Genomic DNA, 23,962 nt, shown 5'->3' with positions numbered 1-23,962 from the left:
CGATGACGATTCGGAAATCTGTGAATTGAAGGGAATGACGTCAAAGGTAAATCGCTGTGTGCTTGCGGTAGGTAGGTATCGTTTTTGCTTGGGAAGATTTGTTTGATTACAATTTGTTGTAACTGACGTACAGTTTTGTTTTTGTACAGTCGGCAATGTGTGAGAAAAGTGGCATTGAAATCAGTAAATACCCGTGGTTAGATTTTACGTCATTTTTTCCTAAGTAATCAGGAAAAACTTAAGCGTATTGTAGTTTCCTATTTCTAGAGAAAGGCTTAATACATTTTAATTAAATTTTGGTAAGCGCAAATTAATTCCGATTCCATATAATGAAAAATTCTTCGATAAGAGTTAAAGAATCATAAATTTGAAAATTCCCTGAAAGATTCATTTATTATGAAAAAGGACTCCAAGAAAAAAAAACAAGAATTAACAAACAATACATAATTCCCGTAGGATCATGTATTTCTGAAAAGGAATTTGTGAAAATATAATTTGTGGAAGGGATTATTGAAGGAATATATAAATATTAAGTAGCTATATGTGGGTATATGTATATGTAGAATTATTCTTCTTCTTCTTCTTTTGCATCAATAACCGTTACCGGTCAAGGCCTGCCTGTACCACTACTTGTGGGCTTGGTGGGCAGTGACTTATTGACCCCCCCCCCCCCCCCACAGCAGGATAGTCAGTCCTACGTATGGCGGCACGGTCCATTTGGGGCTTGAACCCATGGCAGGCATGTTGTCAAGTCGTACGAGTTGACGACTGTAGTATGAGACCGGCTATATGTAGAATTATATTCCCCCTTATAACTTCAGTTTCTGGACGGTTTAGTATAGTAAGAGTTCATGAGTTTTGTCTATCCTGTTGTACAATTTCTATACATGTAGCAACTGCATTTATTTGGAATGCAGCATTTTTTTCAACTTGTTAATTGTTTTATCATGGACCTTGATACTTAACCCTATGTTGATGTTCTGTTGCTATCAATCTAAAAACCACTGGGCAAACGCCGCTTCTTCACGCCGCTTCAGTGGTTCAAAGTTGAAAATTTGAAAGGAACGAGTTCTACAGTTTTCTACCCAAAATTTGGGCACTTCAGTGTTTATAGAAATATTTTGATTCTTCCCACGAACACCACATGTTATTTTGGATGCCACATTCATTATCTAGAGTTGGTATAACTTTGGTAAAGCCGTTTTCCCAACATTATACAACGAATAGCCGATCGGAACCCGAAAGTCTAAGCATATTTTCTTTAAGCATTTATTTCTACAGAAAATTTTGTAACTTTAAAAGCTTATTTTGGTTTTAGTAGAGATTTTTGAACTGCAAATTTGAGTTTCAACAAACTTCTACAATTGGATGAATTGGATGAATAATCGTTTTATCGAATCTTATTCCTAATTTGAATAATTCTACATTGAAATTTCATATCACTACATTTTCAGGTAAGATTTACCCAACATCCACAAGAGTTACAGAACTGGTATTAATGGTATATTCCCAAAGATACCATTTTACGTAAAAAAAGGGTTATCCACTTGACGCTGGAAACATCTTGAATATTTATGTTATTTTGTTGCTAATGGACTTTAAATGCGACAGTATTTTTACATTTTGGAACAACACGTTGAAAATAAAATGCTCCAAAGATGTTTAAATACTCCAAAGAACGAAATAATGCTTGACCGAATCATGAGTTATGTTGTTAAATGGTACAAGTATGAACTTTAAATCATTAAATAAACTCTAAAAATAAAAGTTTCACATATTAAGTAGTAAGTAATGGAACCCTTAGAACACAATGAAACTAAAACATTTTGCACACTTTCCACACGGTTGATTGCTCAACTTTGTTCACGGTCAACAGGATTGCCGGTCACACGATACGACGCAATGATCAGGCCACTCAGCAGCTCCCGTTCCAAAAGCAAGTGCTGATGAAGAGCACGGGGTCAACCGGGAGTGACCGTTAATCGAACAGGATGATGAGAGCAGGCAGATTATGCACATTATGTAATGTACGTTAGACCATGACCATCTACCATGGATGGTTGTTGCTATTTACAAGGAGGGGCTCGATCGTGAGGAACGTTCTAATCGATCGCTTAGCAAGAGATTTTATTGTTGCATTAAAACAATTTTCCTTTTACCAAAACTAAGAATCATACCAAAACTAAGAAAGCCGGTCTCATGGTACAGTCGTCAACTCGTACGACTTAACAACATGCCCGTCATGGGTTCAAGCCCCAAATAGACCGTGCCGCCATACGTAGGACTGACTATCCTGCTATGGGGGGAAATCAATAAGTCACTGAAAGCCAACCCCACAAGTGGGTTGGCAGGCCTTGACCGGCATCGGTTGTTGAGCCAAAGAAGAAGAAGAAGAAGAAGAAGAATCATACTTCTCACAACGACACACACACATACACCAGCACGATATAATGCTCAGATGATTTAACAGAAGTAAAAGGTTATTAAACCATCGTAACAATTCTACACGCAGTAGTGATTAGTTACCCTTCAAAGAACACCGATATATACAGCGGAACTTACAATTCCGTTAGATCACTTTTGTATCATCCAAAGAAACAACACATACACACACATACACTCACTTCCGCAGCAAAACGGGTACAACAAAATCTTGCCGACTCGTTAAGCTTGCCTACCTTTGCTCGAGAAAGCGGAAGACCTGCTAGACTGCCACCTTAACGCAACCAATCCGCACGCGACGCCGGCTCGAGCGAAAATGATCTAGTTAAGCGAAAGTTTGACCGACCGGCATTGCGCGGGCCGAGAGATTGTTGCCCTGTTGCCTAGCAAAGGTCGACCGTGAAAACAATCCGCACGGCCGTCCCGAAGCGTGATTTAGAGAATGTGGATTGAGTTTTCAAGGCACGGAAAGGTCGTGCCCGACACATGCATCACGGCCCTGATGACGGTGGTGGTAGCATGCGTCTTCCAACCGATGCGTACACTTCCATCGGGTCGAGAAGCATGCGCTCCCGAAGCATTAACCATACGTGTGTGTGTGTGTGTGTATGTGTAAAGCACAGTTTTATTGTGAACAACTTCTATCAGTAGTGCACGGCTGTCCGTCCCGGGATTGGGACACGATAGACGATCGACGGGCTAATCGCGTCGGAGGTAGGCATCGGTTTTCACCTATCGCGACCTTCGCCTGTGTGTTTGCCATGCCGCGTCTGCCATCAACGGTGGAAAGTGACTTCCAGCTGGTCCTCCGCGGATCTGGACAGCGGTCATCGTCAGCAGTTCAGACATGTGCCGTCGCGAGCTGCTGCCGTCAGCAGGGCACTGATAAGGCGTGGAGTGTAGAAAAATGGACCAAAACAGTACCGAGCAGATCCTCATCTTCCCCGGTTGGCAGGGCAGCTCAAGGTCGGTGCGTTAAAAAATGGTACGAGGATCTAGGTTAATTTCTTGGACCTATTTTGTTTTAAATACAATATACAGAAGATACTTCAGAGAACCCACCTGAGGAATTATTCTTTATACGCTTATAGGTACGAATGGGTTCATAATATTAATCAGCATAGAGTTTGGCCTCAAAAATCTTTCGTATGGATGTTCATTATTATGAACCTTCACCAGTGAGTGAATCAATTCCCGAATCAAATTTCAAATTTCTTCAAGATTAAAGAATTCTGAATGCATCACTAGTGATTCATGAATATCCTAGTGATTTATGGATATCCAAAGTACAAAGTATGTATCTCTAGTGAGTCATGAATATCCAAAGTACAAATATTCATGAAAAAAGAATCAACGATTCGAATGTCTTTAAAGACTCACGAGTTTTAGGGAATGTTACCCAAAATTACGTGGAAAATTATGATAATTAGCATCTAATTCCATCAAAGATGTTTGTTAAAACTCTTGCAATCCAGTTGAATTCATCAGTAACATATATTTGATGTGAAGTTTGCATACTACACGATTCATTCAACAAATTCAACACTTGGAATAACTCTTTCCTTCATGGATCCTCATTGTTTGTTATTGAGTTCTGCTTTTTCCTACGCTAGAGAATTGTTGTGTTTCCAACCTTTTTTCGCTCTTTGGAGATTCATTAAACTTTATATATTCATGAACCTCAAAATATGTGATTCTTTTAGCTTCATGAATCTGAACCAGAGTTACCCATCTCTAGCACCCATTAACTAATAGTTCGCACTATTTGCTCTGTTACGCTCTCTTTTCCTGAGATATTACAAACACCTGACAGCTCGATTCCGGTACACTTGGCACAGAAACCGGATCGATTATGCAAACCATTTGTGACATGAGGATCGACATGAGGATCGTTAAGACTGGTGCTCATTTTTCAAATGCACATTCCATTCAAATTGAAAGGCAAAACGTCGCAAGAAACAATTTCCTCGCGTTTTGCACTTTGGTCATGTCGGTTGCAATGTTGACGTTCAAGATCCCACCCCAAGATTACAACGCCACAAGATCGAACCAGATCGATCGAACGATCATTGTAAGGTGATCGTAGGTATGGTTCAATGAAGCAAGCCTTGTTTTGCTGATTTACTGATACGGGAAGGACGATAAAGCACACACTGCTTCTTTCAACGCGAAGAATTGAAGTTGGGAAGGTAAACTTCTTCTTCATCAGAATAAAAAAACGACGCCCCAGAAGGTCTGTGGTCGCGGGCAAAACAAAAACCAAATCAGGCGGCTTTAAAGTACAGCAGCAACAACACACGGACACCTCGTTTTACCTCGTTTCATTACACTGTTCGCACGAAACATTGGGCCACTGTACGTACGGCACGCGATTTAAATGCACTGACCCCGGAGGTTTATTACGTGTGGTCGCTTTTCTTAACCTTCTTAAACCGAGATCAACCGACACTAGCAGGGGATTTTGCCCTCGCACTGGGGAGGGCGCAAGGACAAAAACAACCCAACAGCAAGCAAACGGATCGAACGTGTTGCAGAGCGCGTTCACTCACTACACAGAGAGTAATGCTTCGAAACACGACTGACCGAAATGGGGCTATGCTGGTGGGTCAGAACGTCCGAAAAAAAAAAATCGTTACAACCCCTCCCAAAGTGACCAATTACCATGTGGTAGTCGAGTAATACGCAAATGAGCTGCGTACGCTGCGATGCAAATTGTAACGGTCAATAGCACGTACGAAGAAACGCTTCAGGTGTTCAAGAAGCAACCGTTCCGAGCGCAAAAGCGATTTAAAACATTTGCGATGGTAAATAGTTACAACATTCTTAGCCTTTTTGGTACTGACACTGCGCAGAAGCGATCCATTCCAGGTGCTGGATAAGCTGAACGTTTTTAAACCTCTTCTAATTAAAGTAAACTAATTCATCATCCCATTACGACATCGTTTCCAAGCCGCCTTCGAACCTATCTAGGAGCATGGCACATTTGCGATTAATGCGCACGCTGGTAAGGGAAAGGGAAGCTCCTGCCCATATCAGCTGATTGCCATTTTGGTGGTCGCTTTCTTCTTCTGCCACCACCACCACTTGACAGTCGCATTTGCACGACGAGCTCGGTTCGCACCCATCGCTGGAGTCTTATCGCGAGATGGCAACACCACACACGCCAAAGCTAAGCTACTTCGCCCCACTCGCGACCGGACTTGCGGGGCTCTGAGTCCGCGGCAGGGCACAATCGAGACGGGGTGGTTTAAAAATTCTCTCCCACCGTCGGTGGCGTGATTCGTACCATCATGATAACAAGCACTATTATCTCCTTCACGGGCTGTAAGCTCCAGGGCATGCACGGGAATACACACACACACAGACACACTTTGGCACGCACGGCAAGAATCAACACACTGCGACGCACATACTGGTGTTCTTTTGTCCGCGGATTGTGTGCACGTTAACTATCCAAATTTGTGATTGATACTAATGTGTGAAGAAGCTTTGCGCAAGAGGCTGCCTACAATGCAACAATAAGCCGCCTTACCCAACCGCCTTATCAATTTCCGGGCACAATGTTTGCAATGTCTACGCTGCGAGCGCGAATTAGATGGCGCGATGCGTAACGGCTAATACGGCCACGGGGGCGGCTACGCACCGGTGGCGCGACACTTACTTAGCTGCTGGTGCGTCTGACCACTGTCGCTGACCACCGAACCGGACCTAGACCAAAACGCTCCCGTTGTGCTGCCTTTGCGCTACTTTCACGGGCCACGACTGAGCTGTGGTCGATCGCGCTTGGTACCGATGAGGCCCGCCCGGCCGGCCGTAAATCGCAAAGCAAAGCAAAAACGGTTCGGTTCGGTCCTCTATCTATCTGGTCGGGTTTTTGGGCTCGGTCGACACCAATACTAACTTCGTTTTCCTGTATTTAATCGCGAATAGGGCGACATGTGCAGGTCACTTAATCGGAATCGATTTTCCTGTATTTTTTTTAAAATTATTTTGCAGTGCATCGGTTACAGTTACTTGATATGATGCAGGGTGTATCGCGTAGAAGGGAGAAAAAAAATCTCAATTATCAGCTGTTATGAGTGCATTAATGATTACGCTTGTAAACCCTGCACATACTTAACAATTCAAAAGCTATCCTTCTGTTTTGGTGGCAAGCTGATTCGATCGATATGGTTTATCTTTTTCTTCTTCAGTGGCACAACAAATATTGTTGCTTTGGGCCTAGCCAATTCGCTTGTGCATGGGTTGCGCTATTATCTGTCGCTTGATCCACCTTTAAGGGAAGTCTGATCCGAACAGCAACCCAGTTGGGAATTGAATCACGTCCGTGTTAGTAAGATCTAGAGCGACTAACAGAGCATCTTAGGGTTATCGCTTTGGAGGATTGACAAGATCCGTATTCTCTGGGTAGGCGTCAAACGAATGTTTTGCTTTTTAAAGTAAAATAATAATATGGAATTTAAATAACATAGCTTATTGGTCGTGTGTAAGTAATTAAATCTTATCATAGAAAACGGTTATCATTTCTTGTATGTCTAAGTGTCGCGCTACAATTTTATGTTTGTTCCGAACTACAACATTTTAACGCTATTTTAATGAGCGTTTTAATTATTCTAATTTCTAACCGATTAACAATTATTGTAGTACATACTACATGTTGAACAAACCTCTAAATAATGCTAACTAAACGTAAGATCTATACCCCGTCTAACTGGCAATAACCTTAATGGACTAGATTTATACGATTTTTAACATAAATGTAAATAAATTTATAGGTAAACCATTAAGCTAAATACAGTGTTTTAATATGGTATTTGCTACAGCGTTGGAAAATTTTTCAGGAGTTCTCATAGCAGTGGTGCACTTTATTGACTCTTTCTTACGGGAAAAAAACATGATGTAATGGGAATTAGACTTCATAGCACTCTTGTTAGACAACTCCAATAGGAATTTCCAAGGAGCCTGTCCAAAAAGGTTGCCATAGAGGGCAATTTCCATCATATGAAGTTGTTATCCCATAAGAAAGAGCCAAAGAAGTGTCCCCCCTACTAGCAAAGAGAATGTAAAAGTGTGCGTCTTTCAGGCGAGGGGCATGTAGAAGCAGGGAGAGACAGCTGGAAATACGCGGAATTGCTAGGAGGCGAGAGCGTGTTTTGCTTTCTACACAGTTTTCGCACTTACACAATCACACATGTGTGAATGTGTGCGTTCACTTTCAGCCTGCGCGCTCAGTTTGGTTTTCTCGCAGCGGCTTGCTGGTGTCGGTGTCTCGCTCGCACTAGTGCAGCGAGTGTTCCTCGTGCGTTCCCTTTCTTGCTACCACACAAAATCGTCAGTACAGTTCAAGCCTTCGCAGCGTGAGGCCGCGCGCGTTTTAGCCTAAGTCCCGGGCGCTCGATGTAATTTGAAGTGAAGTGTTGAAGTTTTATTTATTTCAATTCACATTATTACGGCCTCGGTCGTATTTTCAAGTGTTGAAGTGTTGTGCGCATTGAAATAAAGCAGCGTTAATCTTTCATAATTCAACATGAATATGTAAATTATGCTGCTTTATTTCAATGCTTTTTTTACAGTATTCAACATACACAACATACAGGCAGTAAGGCGGGTGCTTGAAGTGACGATTTTTTTATTATTTATAATAAAAAATATGTGTGGTTTTGTGGCAAGATTGTGGTTAGCGATGTGTGGAACTGTGCCTTAAGTTTCAATAAAGTGTTAAAATATCAACCGAGCTTGATGTGTTTAAGTTTTATTTCGATGCATGCGATTTTATTACGCTGCAAATCAAAGTGAACGAAAGCGCACAGCGCACAACGCGCAACGAAAGAAACGAGGGGGAGGGGGTGTCCAGCGCTACGCGCAAAGTGCGGCAACAGCGCAGCGCAAACCGAAAAGAACGCGCGGGAAGGGGTGTTCAGCGCAGCGCGCAAGTGCGGCAACAGCGCAGCGCAAACCGAAAGAAACGCGAGAGAGCAAGAACAGCTGATCCGCGCATCCAGCGCAGCGGGAGAGGAAAAAAACGGGAGGGAGGGGGTATCAGCTGATCAGCTGTTTTGTATCGCGAGAGCGCCCCGTGTAATTTGAAGGCATGCGAGAGAGCGCTGCGCGTGCTCACTCTCAATTCGGAAAAAAATCACTGCGGCTCGACTATGGCGGCCAATACAACTTCGACCGAACCCCTTCCCCCTGTTTCTACATGCCCCTCGCCTGTAAATTTCGCTCTCTTTGCCTGTAGGGCCACGACTATGCGGACTTCTTGGAAAACCCTGTAACATTTCGGAGATATTTTCTTACAATGGGAAACATATCCATCGCATCCGTGTCTTATTTACATTCGATGAGACACATAGCCAAATGGTGGCTTTATCCTGTGTGTATTTGGTGAGTTTGGTACTTCCGTAGGTTGAACCCTAGAGAGCCGGTTTTCCATAACGAATGTTTACTACTATACGGTAAGATTAAAAATTAACTAAAAAAGGAAAAGAAAAAGAAAAAGAAAACATTATGTATCTACAAACTAAAGTGCATTAAATCTACTGAACCTTACACTTACACCGATTCTACAGCAAAAACTAAAGACTTAAACCAAAGAATAAAATATGTACTAAATAAAATAATTATGTACTTAGAATTTATATATTCAAGCTAATTACAATCTACTTATTCTATACACCCATCAATGTATTGCTATGCTACCTATTGATAACCTTCACCAAACCATTTAATTATATTGCTTTCAAGTGGAAATTATTTATCAAATCAAATAAATTATTGCTCTAATTAATCATATAGAAAAAATAAATAAATATTTCACATATAAAATAAATACTTCATCAAATTTTGACTTTGAATTGCTCCATTCAAACATTTATGTATACACCTAACCACCACCATTTTTCGATAATTTGTTTTCTTATGCTATAAAAAAATCAATATAGCAGACTATGTTTTAAACAAACTGGATCAAAATATAAAAGAAAGAAAAAGTCACAACAGAAACCAGAACGTAGAAAAAAGCGCTTTTTCCCGCGATCACCAACAAGATCATGAGCTGTCTCCGGTTCTTGTTCCTATCCACGTGCAACGGAATGAAAACAATACCCCCCGCCCTCAAACTCCATCACCTTGCACCACCACCTGAAACTAGTTGAAACTGACGCGCACATCCACTAACACTGCAACTCTGATGCACATGCACCGGTGGGTGGGTAGTGGTTGGTGGGAGGGAGATCGATTCTGATAAGGTGTTTATTTTCACTTTGTTTACTATTTACACCAGCTACAAAAAGGAACCGGTAACGGCGAACACTAGACGACAGATGAGTGACCTTGAAACGCACGCACACCAGCGCCACCGATCTCAACGCGTTGCAAAATAGCTGAGCGTGTGCGGGTGTGTGCGTGAACTTGAGAAGCACGAGAAGTGGACAGAGCGACAGTAGCGAATGCGAGAAAGAGTACACACGCTGTCGCGTAGTAAATGGAGAGAGAGGTAGAGAAAGAAGCAGTAAGAGAATAACAACACAGTACGAGCGCTGCTGGTGGTGTGCGTTGCACAATTTGCGTCTGTATTGTGGCCGGCACTTTTGGGGACAGTGGGAGGGGGTGGGGGGGGGGGACTTTCTCACAAGCCGCCGAGGACCGTTAGCAAATCGTCGAGCGGATTGGGGTGAAATTGTATCTCGTTTATAACCCATTTGCACTACACTACGGCGCACTATTTGCGGTCCACTTAAGCGCGCAATCACTGACACGGGGGGAGAGGAGCAAGCTGCAACAACGACATCAAAAGGGGCACGACAGCACGACTACACGTTCCTCACCCCCCCCCCCACATTCCACCCATCTACATTCCCCTTGACGTCAGAGAGAGAGCAAGTTTGGCACATTCTGGTCGGGGCTGGCGAGCGAGAGTGCGCGCAGATGCCCATATCCATGTTTGATCTGATGACGCGCCGCCCGAGCATCGTACCATCGGCTGTGATTGGTCGAAAAGGCTGAGCCCATATTAATTGGGCCCAGAGAGCAGTGATGCCGTCACGCGGGTGCAAGCGAGCAGCAGCAGCAAGCCCCACCGCAGTGTCGTCCTGCGAACGGAAAAGAGAGATGCCATGCCCAGCGCATTCCTTTCCCCTTCTCCGGGGATGCTCCTCCCGCTCCCAATCCACACTAACGGGGTTTTTGGCTGTGCCGCGGGGCGAGGTACGCTATCATATGGCGGCGGCATGCCCGAGATGACAATCTGAAGCGTTGCGCCTATATTTATTGCCCATACTACACCCTCACCAACCATTTACACACCTCAAGCCGCAATTTGTTATCACAAAAAAGCAAAGCGAAACACACACACACACACAGATAGAAACAATCGCACGCACAGTAATGGAAGGGGTTGGAAAGGACTACGTACACTTTTCCATATTTTCTTGGGCACACGGGGGACGCGCCTATCGAGCTTCACACCGGCCGCCTGTGTGTAGGGAAGGAAAGCCTGCCTCTTCACTCTTGGGTAATCGATTTTCCTCGGCTTCCTCTTTAATGATGTCGGCAAACACACACACACACACACCCACCCACACTCGTGCGTTGCCCTTTCTGGGGGTTTTTCACCGCCCGGAACCGCGTAAGGAACAAAACAACAACAAAAAGGAACACTTTTTTCCGTTTTATAATACTGCTCTCCACAACCTTCTGCAAGCCACAAAGGGCACACACGCACACGGGTCACGGGCACGGACACGACGACAGCTCGGAATCAGAAAAGCTTCATCTTCAGCACCAGGCTCGCTCTTCTCTGCGTGGTGTGGGTCCCGTTGGAGCACGCCGAAGGAAAAAGCTGGCACCGCAGAGCACGTCGTGTAGACACGGAATTTTATTTGTTTTCCCGAAACCGTGTCTGACGTTTGTTGGAAGTGTCAAAATCTTCGCACCGTTCGTTTGGTTCGGATCAAACGCGGCAGAGACGCGCATACTTCGCTGTCGGGAAGGGATTGGGATTGATTGTGGGCAAATGGTTGCAAAATTCCGCTCAATGTCCTCGCAATGGCGTAAGCACAAGTCCACAGACCGCGGTGGTGATTTTCATTGAACAATTGATCGTTTGTTCCTTTGCCGGGTTCGGCTGAAAGTTCGGATTGTCCGTGCCGGAGAGCTGTCAAAACGCAACAGGCGCCGCCGCCGCAGCGAAACGTCAAACGCTAATCAGCCACTGCCGGGAACGATTGCTGGAAACGGGACCGAAAACGCATCACACACTTTTTGGCACGCAGGAATACGACATACGCGCCTAGCCATGTTTGAAACACAAATCATCCACACCGAGCACAAGGACGTGATACACGATGTGGCCTACGATTACTATGGCCAGCGGATGGCGACCTGCAGCAGCGACCAGTACGTGAAGGTAAGCCAGCGAGCGAGGTGCGCGCGCCACCGGTTTGTTTACATTCTCGCAGTCTCGCTGTAGTGTGGCGGCATTAACTAATCTCGTGTGAATCTACCCTCCCGGGGAGCAGGTGTGGGACCAGAACGAGCAGGGCGTGTGGAGCGTAACGGCCAGCTGGAAATCACACTCCGGCTCGGTGTGGCGCCTGTCCTGGGCGCATCCCGAGTTCGGGCAGGTGCTGGCGACCAGCTCGTTCGACCGCACCGTCTCGGTGTGGGAGGAGACGGTGGGCGAAAAGACAAATCCGGCCATGCCGCCGCTAAAGCGCTGGGTGCGCCGCACCAACCTGGTCGACTCGCGCACGAGCGTGACGGACGTGAAGTTTGCGCCCAAGTCGCAGGGCCTGATGCTGGCGGCCTGCTCGGCCGACGGCATCATCCGCATCTACGAGGCGCCGGACATTATGAACCTCTCCCAGTGGACGCTCTCGCACGAGATCAGCGTCAAGATACCGCTCAGCTGCCTCACGTGGAATCCGTCCATGTTCCGGCTGCACCCGCCAATGATTGCGGCCGGCAGTGACGACTCGTCGCAGAGCACCGGCGGCAAGGTGTTCATCTTCGAGTACAGCGAGAACGCGCGGCGCTGGGCCAAGACGGAGACGATCAACTCGATCACCGAGCCGGTGCACGATATTGCGTTCGCCCCGAACGTCGGCCGGAGCTACCACATCCTGGCGGTCGCTAGCAAGGATGTGCAAATTTTTAACCTCAAACCAATCCTGTAAGTTACTGCTAAGACCAAGGGAATGAATTGGGGAGTAGCATAATTTATTGTTTCACAATTTTGTAGCGATCCAACGGCAAACTCAAGACTGGAAATACAGGCGGCCGCCCAGTTCGGGGACCACTACTGTACGGTGTGGCGCGTTACGTGGAACATTACCGGCACCATGCTAGCCTCGACCGGTGATGATGGGTGTGTTCGGATGTGGAAAAGTAAGTGGAAGGAGAGTTGCCGTGCTGTTGGAATGGAAGTTAATTTATTTTTTTGGTATGATGTTCCAGTGAATTATTTGAAAAACTGGCGCTGCGCAGCGGTCCTCAAGGCAGAAAACTCCGAATCGGCCCCGGAAACGTCGGTGACCGCTTCACTCAAGTCGAGCATAGTGAATGCAACGGCCAAGTACTACAAGCGAGGCACAATCAGCCATCCCGGGCAGGTTCCACGGCATTAGCCGGCATGCTGGAGACTTCCGTCGTCGTCGTCGTCGTCGTGGAGGTGTGGTACGAAAGGCGGATGAAAGTTTGCGATTACGGTACGAATGGAAATGTGTTCTGTTAAATAAATGCTACAAACCTATTGTGAGAATAATAAACATTCAACAAACAACAAACAGCATTCGATTTGGAGTTTTTACGTTAGGTAGCTTGGGTCGTTCTGGTGATGTTTTGTAATGCTTATGATGGTAAATACAGGGATTAATGTATTTTCTATTTATTTGCCCTAATTCCCTGCAAACTAAATAAAATTCAACAGTTTTTTTTTAGTTTGCAAAAAAACAATACATATCCGTAAGACCTTCAACGTGGTTTTATCAAAAATCTTCAATAATCTTCAATATCTTTGTAGTTTTTAAATTTATGTTCTATTGTTTGGGTTATTCCGCATAAAAACATGCAAAAACTAATTTTTCGCTGCAAATTCAAACTTACATATCCGCCCTTCGCAAGTTCCGGGCTCGGACCGGAGCAGCTCCATTCCCAGTGGCGGGAACGCTTGTTCCGCCCTCACGATAAGCCCATCACTACAACGGAAAATCAATCAAAATTTTGGTATCCGTAAAATAGAACCGTGAACACACTCACACGAAATCTGCTACGGTGCGTTTTCTTCGCAGGCGAAAAACGGAGGCCCAAAAACCCTGGAGGATATGCATTAGAGTCGAGCGGCAAGCAAAAAGGACAGTTTAATTTTTTGTTTTCTGTTAGTGGTGGTGTTGCAGCTGCTTTGGGTGATACGGCTTGCCTTCAGGTGTGTGTCTTTCCGTGCTAAAGGTGTCCGCTGCGTAGCCCAGGCGCCGATTTGTTTTCGTCCTTTCGTTCGCTCAGTATCGGGGGGTTTTCTTTTTTTGGAGTCTTCGAAGTCCTCCGAGTTCGTCCGGAAAGTGGTTCCAATCGTTGGTGTCCTGATACATTGCGTTTGGGGATTGCTAGGTACGACCCAACATACAGTGTCAGTGCGTCACGGGAGGAAAACAAACCAAGTGACCTATCCCCCCTCCCCCCACCCCCTGCCGAACGGGTGTAAAATGGTGTAGCAAAGAAGGAAAAGTGTTTGTGCGTGTGTGTGTGTAGCACAGTAAATCCAAGGATGCGCAGGATATATACAGTGGGAGAAATGTACACGTGTGTATGCGCGTGTTAGCACAACGTTCCAGGCCGTACTGCTGGATTGCTGGCTCCCCCACCGCCTGTTCCCGGTCCAGTGGCGTGAAAACATGAGCACAGCTCCTCCCGGACGGAAAAACGCAGTGCATTAACCTTCCTGCAGGAGGATACGAGAACGGTGAACGGAGGAGGAAATTGCGGAACAGTACGCGAATTCGATTTCGCTATCCGGTTTATCCCCTCCAGTCCGTTTATTTTCCTTTCCCCCGCCACCACTAACCCCTCCCGTTCAGTGTGCTTTCCGTGTTCCGGGGGAAAATGCTCGATAGCTGCACCAACGCAACGTCCAACAAATGGCACTATTTGAGCAAACCGAAACCACAACGAAGGTTACGCTAGACGACACCGAAGCCTGCTGCTGTACGATCGAAACAGCACAAACCATCGACGGGCATACGGTGAGTACCGGGACGGGCAAGAGAGGGAAGGAGAACACACCGGGGGATGTGCACTTTGGCTGTTGTGTGTATGTGTGCGTGTGTTTGGGTCCTTTTCCCTGCTTTGTGTTTCGTCCTACCATTTCCGGTCTCCGCTGATGATCGATGAACACACCCGGTGCCTCGTGACTGAACAAGGGATGCTTCGTGCGTGTGGACTAGTGATGTGCTCTTTGGTCGATTCCGACGACTCCGGAGTCGCCGAAGTCGTCGAAGTCGTCGGAGTTGTTGGGAGACGTCCAGAGTCGTCCAGAGTCGTCCAGAGTCGTCAAAAGTTGTCTGGAGTCGCCCGGAGTGGTGCAAAGTCGTCTGATTCATTCAGAGTCGTATAAAGTCGATCGGAGTCATCGGAGTCTTTCGAAGTCGTCCGGAGTCGTCGGAATCGTTGAGAGCCGTTGGAAGTCTTTCGGAGTCCCCCGGAATCGTCCGGAGTTGTCTGGAGTCGTCCGGAGACGCCTGGAGTCGTTCGGACTCGTCTAGAGTCGATCGGAGTCGATCGGAGTCGTTCGGAGTTGTTATTTGTGTTTTTTGTCTTTCATTTTACGCGTGCACTTCGTATACAGGTCTTTGTTTCGAAGGGCGACTCCGGCCTACTTCGACTCCAACCGACTTCAGTCGACTCGGACGGCTCCGAACAACTCCGGATGACTCCGACTTCCAATATCTACGGACAATTCCGAACGACTCTAGACGACTCCGAATGACTCAGACTGCTAAGGGCGATTCCGGATGACTCCCAACGACTCCGACGACTCCGAATGACTCAGACGATTTCGGACGACTCCGAACGGCTCCGGATAATGCATCGGATCGGATCGGAGGCGACTACGGATTTTCGCCAACTTTACCCATCCCTAGTGTGGACTAAACAAGGAAAGGCATGCAAGGACCTCTTCCCCCCTCCCCCCTCCCCACTGCTCCTTTCGGCCGCGATGGAAAGCGACGACAGACAGATGAAGAGCGTGCTAAAAATGAACCATCGAACGATGAGTCACACACACACCGCACCTACTTCCTGCATAGAAACACACACACAGACACACACACATCGCCATCGTACCATGGGAGCTGGGGAGCTGGGGATGGGGTGCGGAATATCCTTTCTGCTTCCGGTGCTTTTAAGTTCCCGCTTTAACTTTCTTTCCCACTTCTCCGCGTAACACGTGTCCGCTGTGTTCTTATTTTAATTTGTTTTCTTCTGTTTTTCTTTTTCCCTTTCGACATGCTTTTGTTTTATCGGTTCTGTGATCCATCGTCATGTGTGTGTGTCTATTTGTCTACACATACCTCTTCACTACCCGCTTCACAACCACCTTCCTCTATGCAACCTTCCGGCCAACGAAAACCCCGTGTCTCCGGCTGCATTCAACCCGAACGCATATAACATTGCACCGCCAAAAAAAGGAGTATGTGGTGCGGGTACAGCGCGGCCCGTATCCGGAAAACAGCTGGCGCATACTGCGGCGCTACAATGACTTTGCCTCGCTCAACAAGTGTTTGCAAATTTCCGGGATCGATTTGTCATTCCCCGGCAAGAAGCTAATTGGTAAGTGGGGGGCGGGGTGGTGGTGGTGGGTGGCGGTGTTGTAAGTGCCGCGGGGGTGTGCTGCACAGCTGCACTCCCTGAACGTATCGAGTCAGCGGGACATTGCTGACCAGTTAGCGACTGGATTATCGACCTGCCGCTTACTGCTGCAAACTTTTGCGTGTGTTATTGATTCGTTCTTTTTTATTTTAGTTTTTATTTTAACTGAATTCCTCTCATTCCGTGAGAAGGGAGCGAGCGAATGGAGGAATCGAAATAGAACACAAAATTATACCATTTCGTTCCCGCACTACGCAACGGCTGTAGCTCCAGCTGCACCTACCTACATTTTTCCGGCACAAAATCGTCCTGGCTGCCTGGCGCCAGTTGGAAATAGTAATAACGTTAAACACAACAGCCAGAAGCAAAGAAGCAGGACAGTTTACGCGTCACAGCCCGGCGGAGGCGGAAGGTGTCGATACAGGCGCAACAAACACGAGGAAGGCTGAAAGCAGTCGGTTCAACCTTCCGATCGATAGATGTTTTTGTTTTATACATTCCCTGTATCCTGCCTCTGACCGACCGACCGTGCTCGGGACGTGAATATCCTAGGTGATTGCCGGAAGGCGGCGACCGTTTGCTCTTTGCTGTCGCTTTGCGGCGCCACCCACAACTGTGCTGCTCGCACCTTTCGCTCTGTTCGGCCAGGGAGGAGGATGTGTTGGCAGCAGCAATGGCAGCCATAGTAGGACAGGGCTGGGCTGTTGCTCGCTTGTTCGCTGATGCATCCTACTTCCCTTTCATGGGGTGGCTGCAGGACGAACTCGCCCGATAGCGCTTGGCGCTTGCTGTAGCGTGTGATGGGTATGTTTTGTGCCTGGGCGTACAGTGGATGGTATGTGAATAGGAAAGGATATTTTTTAAATTATTTTGTATGTAATAATGAAATTTAGAAAAAATTAATGAGCATCGCAATGGTTTTTGATGTCAAAGAGCATTGGCTCTTTTTGTAAACAAATTTACCAATTTTGTTCTAATTAGATAGAAAGTCTGAAAAGCGGAATGATGATGATGATGATGATGTCCCGCCCTTTCTCCTGCATAGGGTCGAGATGGACGAGATTATATTAAAGATAATTTGGAGAAGTGCCATTAAAATAATAAATTCTGAACAAAAGCAAAAAAAAAAACGAATAAATGTTTGGGGACTTAATTCTGACCAGTGTCTCAGATTTGAGATAAACTCTTGCCGAACTTTACGTTAGTTATCCGTCACGCCCAGAGTTTATGTACCGGGCGCGAGTTTCGAGACTATACAGACACTTTCATTTTACTCTATTTAGTTATTCTATTTATTTATTTACAAATTAATTAATTTATTTATTAATTTAATAATTAATTAATTAATTTATTTATTTATTTATTAATTTATTTATATTTTTTAACTTGAAAAATAATCCAATGATCATCATCATCATCATCACTAACGTGGTGCCGATCAACGGAGATTTTGTACAGACACAGATAACAATAACATCTAATGTGGATAGTCTTTAACCTACTTCAAGCTAATAAAAGCAGGCACACGAATAAAAATAGATATTAAAATAACTACACAGTTTACAAAATAAGTCATCATATATCTTAATGTGACCCGCACATGATCGCTTCAATGCAAGAAGATTGGTCTCCTCAGTTATATTCCATAAAAGGTTGTAATTTGAATTGAATAACATTAAACAACAACGGGTTTGTACTTAAACTCGATGTTACATTCGGAGGCCTTGGCATTTCAGCAAATCTTATCCTATAGTGGTGCACATCTATCGCTCTTTGGATTCTTGTGGTTAGGTAGTCAGGCAACAGCCCATTCCGAAGAATTATCTCATTCCCCCCCTTTATTATCAAGAATTATTCTCATAGTCCAGTTCTTTAGTCTCTGTAATTTTTTATCTGTGTTTCATTGGCGAAGAATTTAGAGAAATTAAAAACTTATAAAGTTCTATTTTGCCAAATAGGTTCTATAGGGAACGGGATCTTTCGTTACTAGATTTGAGGTTATTGTTATTTTTGTTATTGTCCTGCTGGATTATTGTATCTGGTGGATTGGTGCTTTGAAACCAACACAGCGCACTGTATAACCACGTTAGCAAGCATTCAGTAGTGTAGGCGAGTCCCCACTGGGAGCAAAGATACGACGTTTCGAACGTTTGTTACTGTATTTCCTTCGCTGCATATCTCCCCTGTTACGAGCTGTCCGTTACGCTCTCTAACCGGATTCGGTTTGCATCCTTTCTGTCCGATAGTATTAGGCATCTCATACTCGCTCGACTTCCTTCACACACACACATACACTCTGTCTCTCCTTCGCTGTAGCTCGCAACCAAGGGTAGATGGTTGTTTATGTATCGTCCTGGCCGTGTGGCTACATCAGTTTCATTAAGGATACGGTTTTAATCGGATAACATTTTCTCTATCTCTTCTATCTTTTATTTTCCTTGCAATCTGCTTTCGCCATCGCTCCTGCTTCCTCGCTGCCCCTCACTACCTCTCCATTTGCTCGATCTGTAGGTAATATGCGCCCAGATTTCATCGCTGAACGGTTGAACGCATTACAGGAGTATATAAATCAAGTACTAATGAATCCCATTTTGGCATCATCGTTACCAACCAAAAGTTCATCGATCCGGACAGTTACTCGACGCCGTTCCATGGTAAGTAGCCATCAGCTTCGGTAGCTTTTATTACCCACCCAAACCATGAATATTGTTTAATGTTTCCGGGTTTTCTCTTTCCCTCTCTTCTTTCCTCCTCATTTTTCTGCACAGATTTGGCCCTACAGTATGCGTCGATGAGCCTGCGCACCGATGGCGTGTACACGCTCGGCCAGTCGCTCGGTCCGATCGGATGGCGGCTACGCAAGCACTACTTCAAGGTGGTGCACAAACCGCAGGGCAACAAGCATTCGCCCGGTCATTCCACCACCAAGCACCATCTGATCAAGTCGAGCTCGCAGTCGCACGGCAAGCAGCACACGACGCAGGTGTGCGTGACTACCTCGACCGAGAAGGACTACAACAGCAGCACGCGGGACCACAGTGGGCGCGACGATCTGATCCTCAGCTGGACCGAGTTCGGGCCCGATCGGTACATCGACGAGAAGGAGATCCACACGGTGCTGAAAAACTTTGGCGGCGTGCAGCATCCGTACATCGTGCCGATCGAGCACATTGCGTCGAACGACAGTGGCGCGCTGGTGATACGCAAGTTCTACAAGCAGGGCAGCCTGAAGGATGTGCTGTGCTCGGCCAGCCCGTGCAATCCGTTCCTATCGAAGTATGGCAGCCCGAAGGGTCGGACGCCGCTGCCGCTGAAGGATTTGGCGCTGTACGCGCGGCAGATCCTGGAAGCGATTCGCTTCCTCCACTCGAAGGGTATGGCGTGCGGGCACGTGCACTGCGGCAACGTGATCGTGGTGGACGGTATCGCGAAGCTGATGGATGTGGAGAACTTCATCTTTGGCGTGCCCTCCTTCTATCGGCCGTTCTTCGTGCAGCACAGCAAGATCAACACGTGCGAAGCGATCGACGTGTACGGCTTTGGCCACCTGCTGTACGAGATGTGTATGGGGTACCCGTTGCAGGATTCGTACGCGCGCCAGATCAGCGATTGCCCAGATAGCTTAAGTATGCTCTGCATTTAGTTAGCATGCATTAGTGATTGAACGTTGCGTTTTGTCACTTTTCGTCTGCAGAATCCTTGCTGGAGTCGATCCTGTCGAAGGACGCCTGCAAATCATCGCTGCCAACGCTGGACCAGCTGACAACGCACCCGTTCTTCGGCGAGTATGCGGGCCAGTTTAACGATTTGTATGCGACTACCATTGCTGTTCAGAAGCCACATCTAAAGTTCTCTACCAGCGCCAAAGAGCAGTTGAAGCTGGCGGTTCAAAAGACTGAGAATCGTGTCCGCGACGAACAGCGCTCCGTGAAGAACCAGAAGCGGCTGGTGCGGGTGCAAGAGATGATGACGTCCGAGGAGGAGAAGAAGAAAATCAAACAGAAAGCTGTGAGTAAATACTTTCCACCTGATTTTGCTGTTTTGGGACAGGTTTCCCTTTTTCGTTTGCTGCTGCTGTATTCCTAAACTTGCCTAATGTTTTGTCAACTCCTTAATCACATTTGTGTGTGTATGTGTGCGTTCCTTTTCGTTGTTTCCGTTCCCCCGCTCTTCCCCTCCGTTTGCCCGTTCACCATAGAAACATGAGCAGAAACAGGCCAAGCTGCGTGCACAAAACTCTCTGCAGTTAAACAATGGGCCACCGACGACGGGTTCGGCTGGCATTACCGCAACGGTGCATCTGTCCAGCTCGACCGGCGGTATCGTCAAATCGGACAGCGCCAACAGCATTACCTCACCGCAGGAAGCATTGATGTCGCCGCCACCGCATGCGACGGACAGTGGCGGAAGCACATCGCCGCAGCCGCCCCCTTCTGCGCCACCGATTCCGGGACCACTGTCATCGGTGCCGCTGTTTGCAGCCGATTCCGACCCCAGCCAAGCACCCGGTTCCAGCGCCACAGGTAAGCAGCTCGCGAAGTCAATTTCCGGCGACGAGCCTACTACCGGTAACCGCAGCGCACTGCTCCAATCGATTTGTAATTTTAACAAAAGCGGACTGAAAAAGGTCGTTAGTCCAACCGAGGCGGGCGGTAAATAGAAGCAAAACGCTCACGCTAACTGGTCCGTCGCAAACGATCGTCCGTCGTTGTGTCCTGTCCTTCCTTAGCCCGAGTGAAAAGGCTGTTGTTAGCGAGGGATGGCGGCAGCGGCGTCGGCGGGTTTAGCGAAACAAAATGTGAAATGAAAGGAGATTAGATCACTAGCACGTTAGGAATTCTTTAAACGTTTAATGGTACGTTTCTATGTTTTGTGTGGCGGAAAGACTTTTAACTACCACTGGACTGAGGAGAAGTATGAAGCGCCAACCGGCGCACCTGAGAGAATCGTATGTGCAAAAATGAAAGAATCGTAAACACTGCGACACATCCTTCGCCACATCATTCGCTATATCTCTTAAAATCAAACCAGTGAATGGGTTTCGCAACACTTTCACACACACAGACACACAGGATGAGCACGATTTTTGGACCAATTTTTCATAACATTAGTAGCAAAATCAAATCCAAACGTACATGAATGAATAAACAACACTTGATTAAGAAACAAACAAACCTGTGGGCCCGAACGCAAACAGAGTTAAAAAACTAAAACATACTAAATGAACTATAAAACTGACCTGATCGTTGGAATAAATCATGTAGCCAAAGTAGTAGTCGAACGTAACAAGGAAACGAATGTAGACTAGAAATGGAACAGCAGGCAATATGGAAAAAAAATTGCAATCGAAGAAGGTTTTTAGCTTTTTTTTACTTTCGAAATTGTTCTAAAATAGTTCAAAATGCTGTTTTGTGCGTTAATTTTGAAGAAAGCTAGAATTTGTTTAAAACGCAAATGGAGTTTGTTTCTTAGGTCCCTTGTTACTTTTAATACTTTTGTTGTTTAATTTTTAGTTTTGTTATAATTATTATTTAATATTTCTATCATTTTATTCTGTGTTATCTACTCTTATCAAGCACATTGGTTTATTTTCACTGAAAGTAAATTATTTAGCTGTTTTTTGAGAGTTTTTTGTTTGTCTTCTTTTTAATCTGTATGTGTTACAACAACCACATCGTTGTTGTTTTCGCAACTCGAGTGTACACCTCAATGCACTGAGAATTGGTTATTGCTTGGTGATATGCTTCGTTTTACTGTGTTGCCAAATATATAAAAATGTTGATAGAATAAAAAGATATAGGCATGAAGTGAATAAAGAAAAGGACTGGAAAAATGTAACATGCACTAGAATGGCACCTCATTTGATGTTGATACGATGTCTAAAGGAATTGTTGCAAAGGAAAACCCCTCCAGACAGTGAAAATGTAAAGCATACAGAGCAAAAGTATTAGTCAAATATGAGTGTAGAGTTTATAGGTATGCAATTAACACGTGGGATTGATTTGTTTTTGTATTGTGCGTCCTGTCTAGCGATATTTTCTTAAGCTAGTTTTTGCTTCGTTCCTTATTAGTGCATACTATACGTGGGATATGCATGAGTGTGTATGACTACTATAACACAATTGTATGTTATTAGACTTTTAATGTGTTCTGGTTGTTTTGTTCGCCACATTAGACGGAAATCACAATCGATAACACAGAAAAGTTTTGCCTAACACTTTTCTACGTACCATCACCATGAAGATTATTTGTGATATGCTATCACCGTGCCACTAAATACAGTGATACGTATTGTGTCCATGCTAACGCACTTCCAAATGAAAAACAAAATGTGTAAAGTTTGAAACATACCAGCAAATCTTCAAATCAGTATCAACAAGCGTATGAATGAAATGTGATATAAGTTTTACTGAAATGTTTCTTCAATTTGATGACCGTTTCAATACCTTCCATTTAGCGCATGATTTTCATTGTCAAACATTTTATAGAATAAGCGAAATGACTATGACTAGCAACATGAACAATTGAAAACGGATTTCGTCTAACATCTCAACCGCTGGAAATATTTCCCTGAGTTAACGCAAGGTGAGCCAATTGCGCCGCCATGGTTTATGAATTGTAGATGTATAGCTTAATAGTAACAACAATAATAATAACAATATATTACTATCGTCCGTTGTACTTGCCGAGAGAAGAAAGCAAAAAAAAAAAACAAACAATTGTTCGCTGATGGAAATGATCTTATGAGCAAAACACATACATGCACATACACGTAAAGTCGAAGACACAAAACACTCATTCTCACTCACAGCAACACTAATTGATGCAACAAACAAGAGGGGACATCCTAAATCAAATCCAAATAAATTAGGCTTTTTTAAATTATCACGTGTAACACTGATGGTGATGAGGAAGGAAGAATTCTATTAACATTGTACTGTAGTAGTAGGGTGATACAATTCTGACGTGACGTGTGGTAGAGGCTAAAATGCATTCACAATGATTAAGAAAACCAAAAGCTACTAGACTTGCGCATAGATATCGCGTACGCGTATTTTATAGATGTTGCATACGCAGCGGACTCTTCGCTTGCATCATTCGGATACTGCTAGGTTTAGACATCTAGCATCTAGCCGCTATCTCCTGTGCGACTGCAATGTGATCGTGACCAGAGATCAGACGCGTCTGATCTCCCTCACTGCACTGAATCAAACTTCTTGACCCCGGTGACGTGGTGCGACGGTGGTGTATCCCAATCTTTTTCACGTGTTGCTTCAACGTCGTTCAAGTGAAAGGGTAGAGTATAGTTGCAAAAGCTGCAGCCTAGTGCAGTGCCGAAAAGTATTTGTGTAGTGCCATAACATTCTAGGTAAAAAATGAATATGGAAAAAACTGTACAAGACAGATCACAGAATGTACCAAGTCAGTTGAAAGGCGTGTAAATTGCAACTCAGCACACAGGGGCACAACAACGCCCTTGAACAGCTATGCCGTTGTGTGGGTTTTACTCGTTCCCGAACCTGTTTGCGCACTTTAGTACGAAATAAAACACACGATAAACAGAAATATCATACCCAAGGCGTGCTAGTCCACTGGGAAGCATTTTACTGTTGCGACAAATGTTACACTGAGAATCTTCTACACGTTATTATACATACAT

General features: G+C 45.3%; 2 protein-coding genes and 1 long non-coding RNA gene across 3 annotated transcripts; all 3 read left to right on the top strand.

Moving 5' to 3' along the window:
* Positions 1 to 7,707: 7,707 nt before the first annotated feature.
* LOC121601399 lies at positions 7,708 to 8,176 on the top strand. Its single transcript, XR_006006093.1, has 2 exons — positions 7,708 to 7,841; positions 8,016 to 8,176. It is a non-coding gene; the product is annotated as an uncharacterized LOC121601399 (long non-coding RNA).
* Positions 8,177 to 11,156: 2,980 nt separating this feature from the next.
* Positions 11,157 to 13,226, top strand: LOC121601397 (nucleoporin seh1). The gene is made up of 4 exons (XM_041930215.1): positions 11,157 to 11,848; positions 11,961 to 12,613; positions 12,683 to 12,828; positions 12,898 to 13,226. The coding sequence occupies exons 1-4, from the start codon at positions 11,738 to 11,740 to the stop codon at positions 13,065 to 13,067; spliced, it is 1,080 nt and encodes a 359-aa protein (XP_041786149.1). The 5' UTR covers positions 11,157 to 11,737; the 3' UTR covers positions 13,068 to 13,226.
* Positions 13,227 to 13,638: 412 nt separating this feature from the next.
* Positions 13,639 to 23,699, top strand: LOC121601390 (PX domain-containing protein kinase-like protein). Its single transcript, XM_041930204.1, is given in 7 exon segments — positions 13,639 to 14,678; positions 16,122 to 16,263; positions 18,814 to 18,915; positions 18,918 to 18,956; positions 19,071 to 19,928; positions 19,997 to 20,310; positions 20,501 to 23,699. Coding segments are annotated over 7 exon segments (2,022 nt in total). The 5' UTR covers positions 13,639 to 14,573; the 3' UTR covers positions 20,963 to 23,699.
* The last annotated feature ends 263 nt before the right edge of the window (positions 23,700 to 23,962 follow it).

This window comes from Anopheles merus, unplaced genomic scaffold (assembly GCF_017562075.2).
Source record: "Anopheles merus strain MAF unplaced genomic scaffold, AmerM5.1 LNR4000083, whole genome shotgun sequence".
Taxonomy (NCBI): Eukaryota; Metazoa; Arthropoda; class Insecta; order Diptera; family Culicidae; genus Anopheles; species Anopheles merus.
This window is presented reverse-complemented; position numbering and strand designations above follow the sequence as displayed.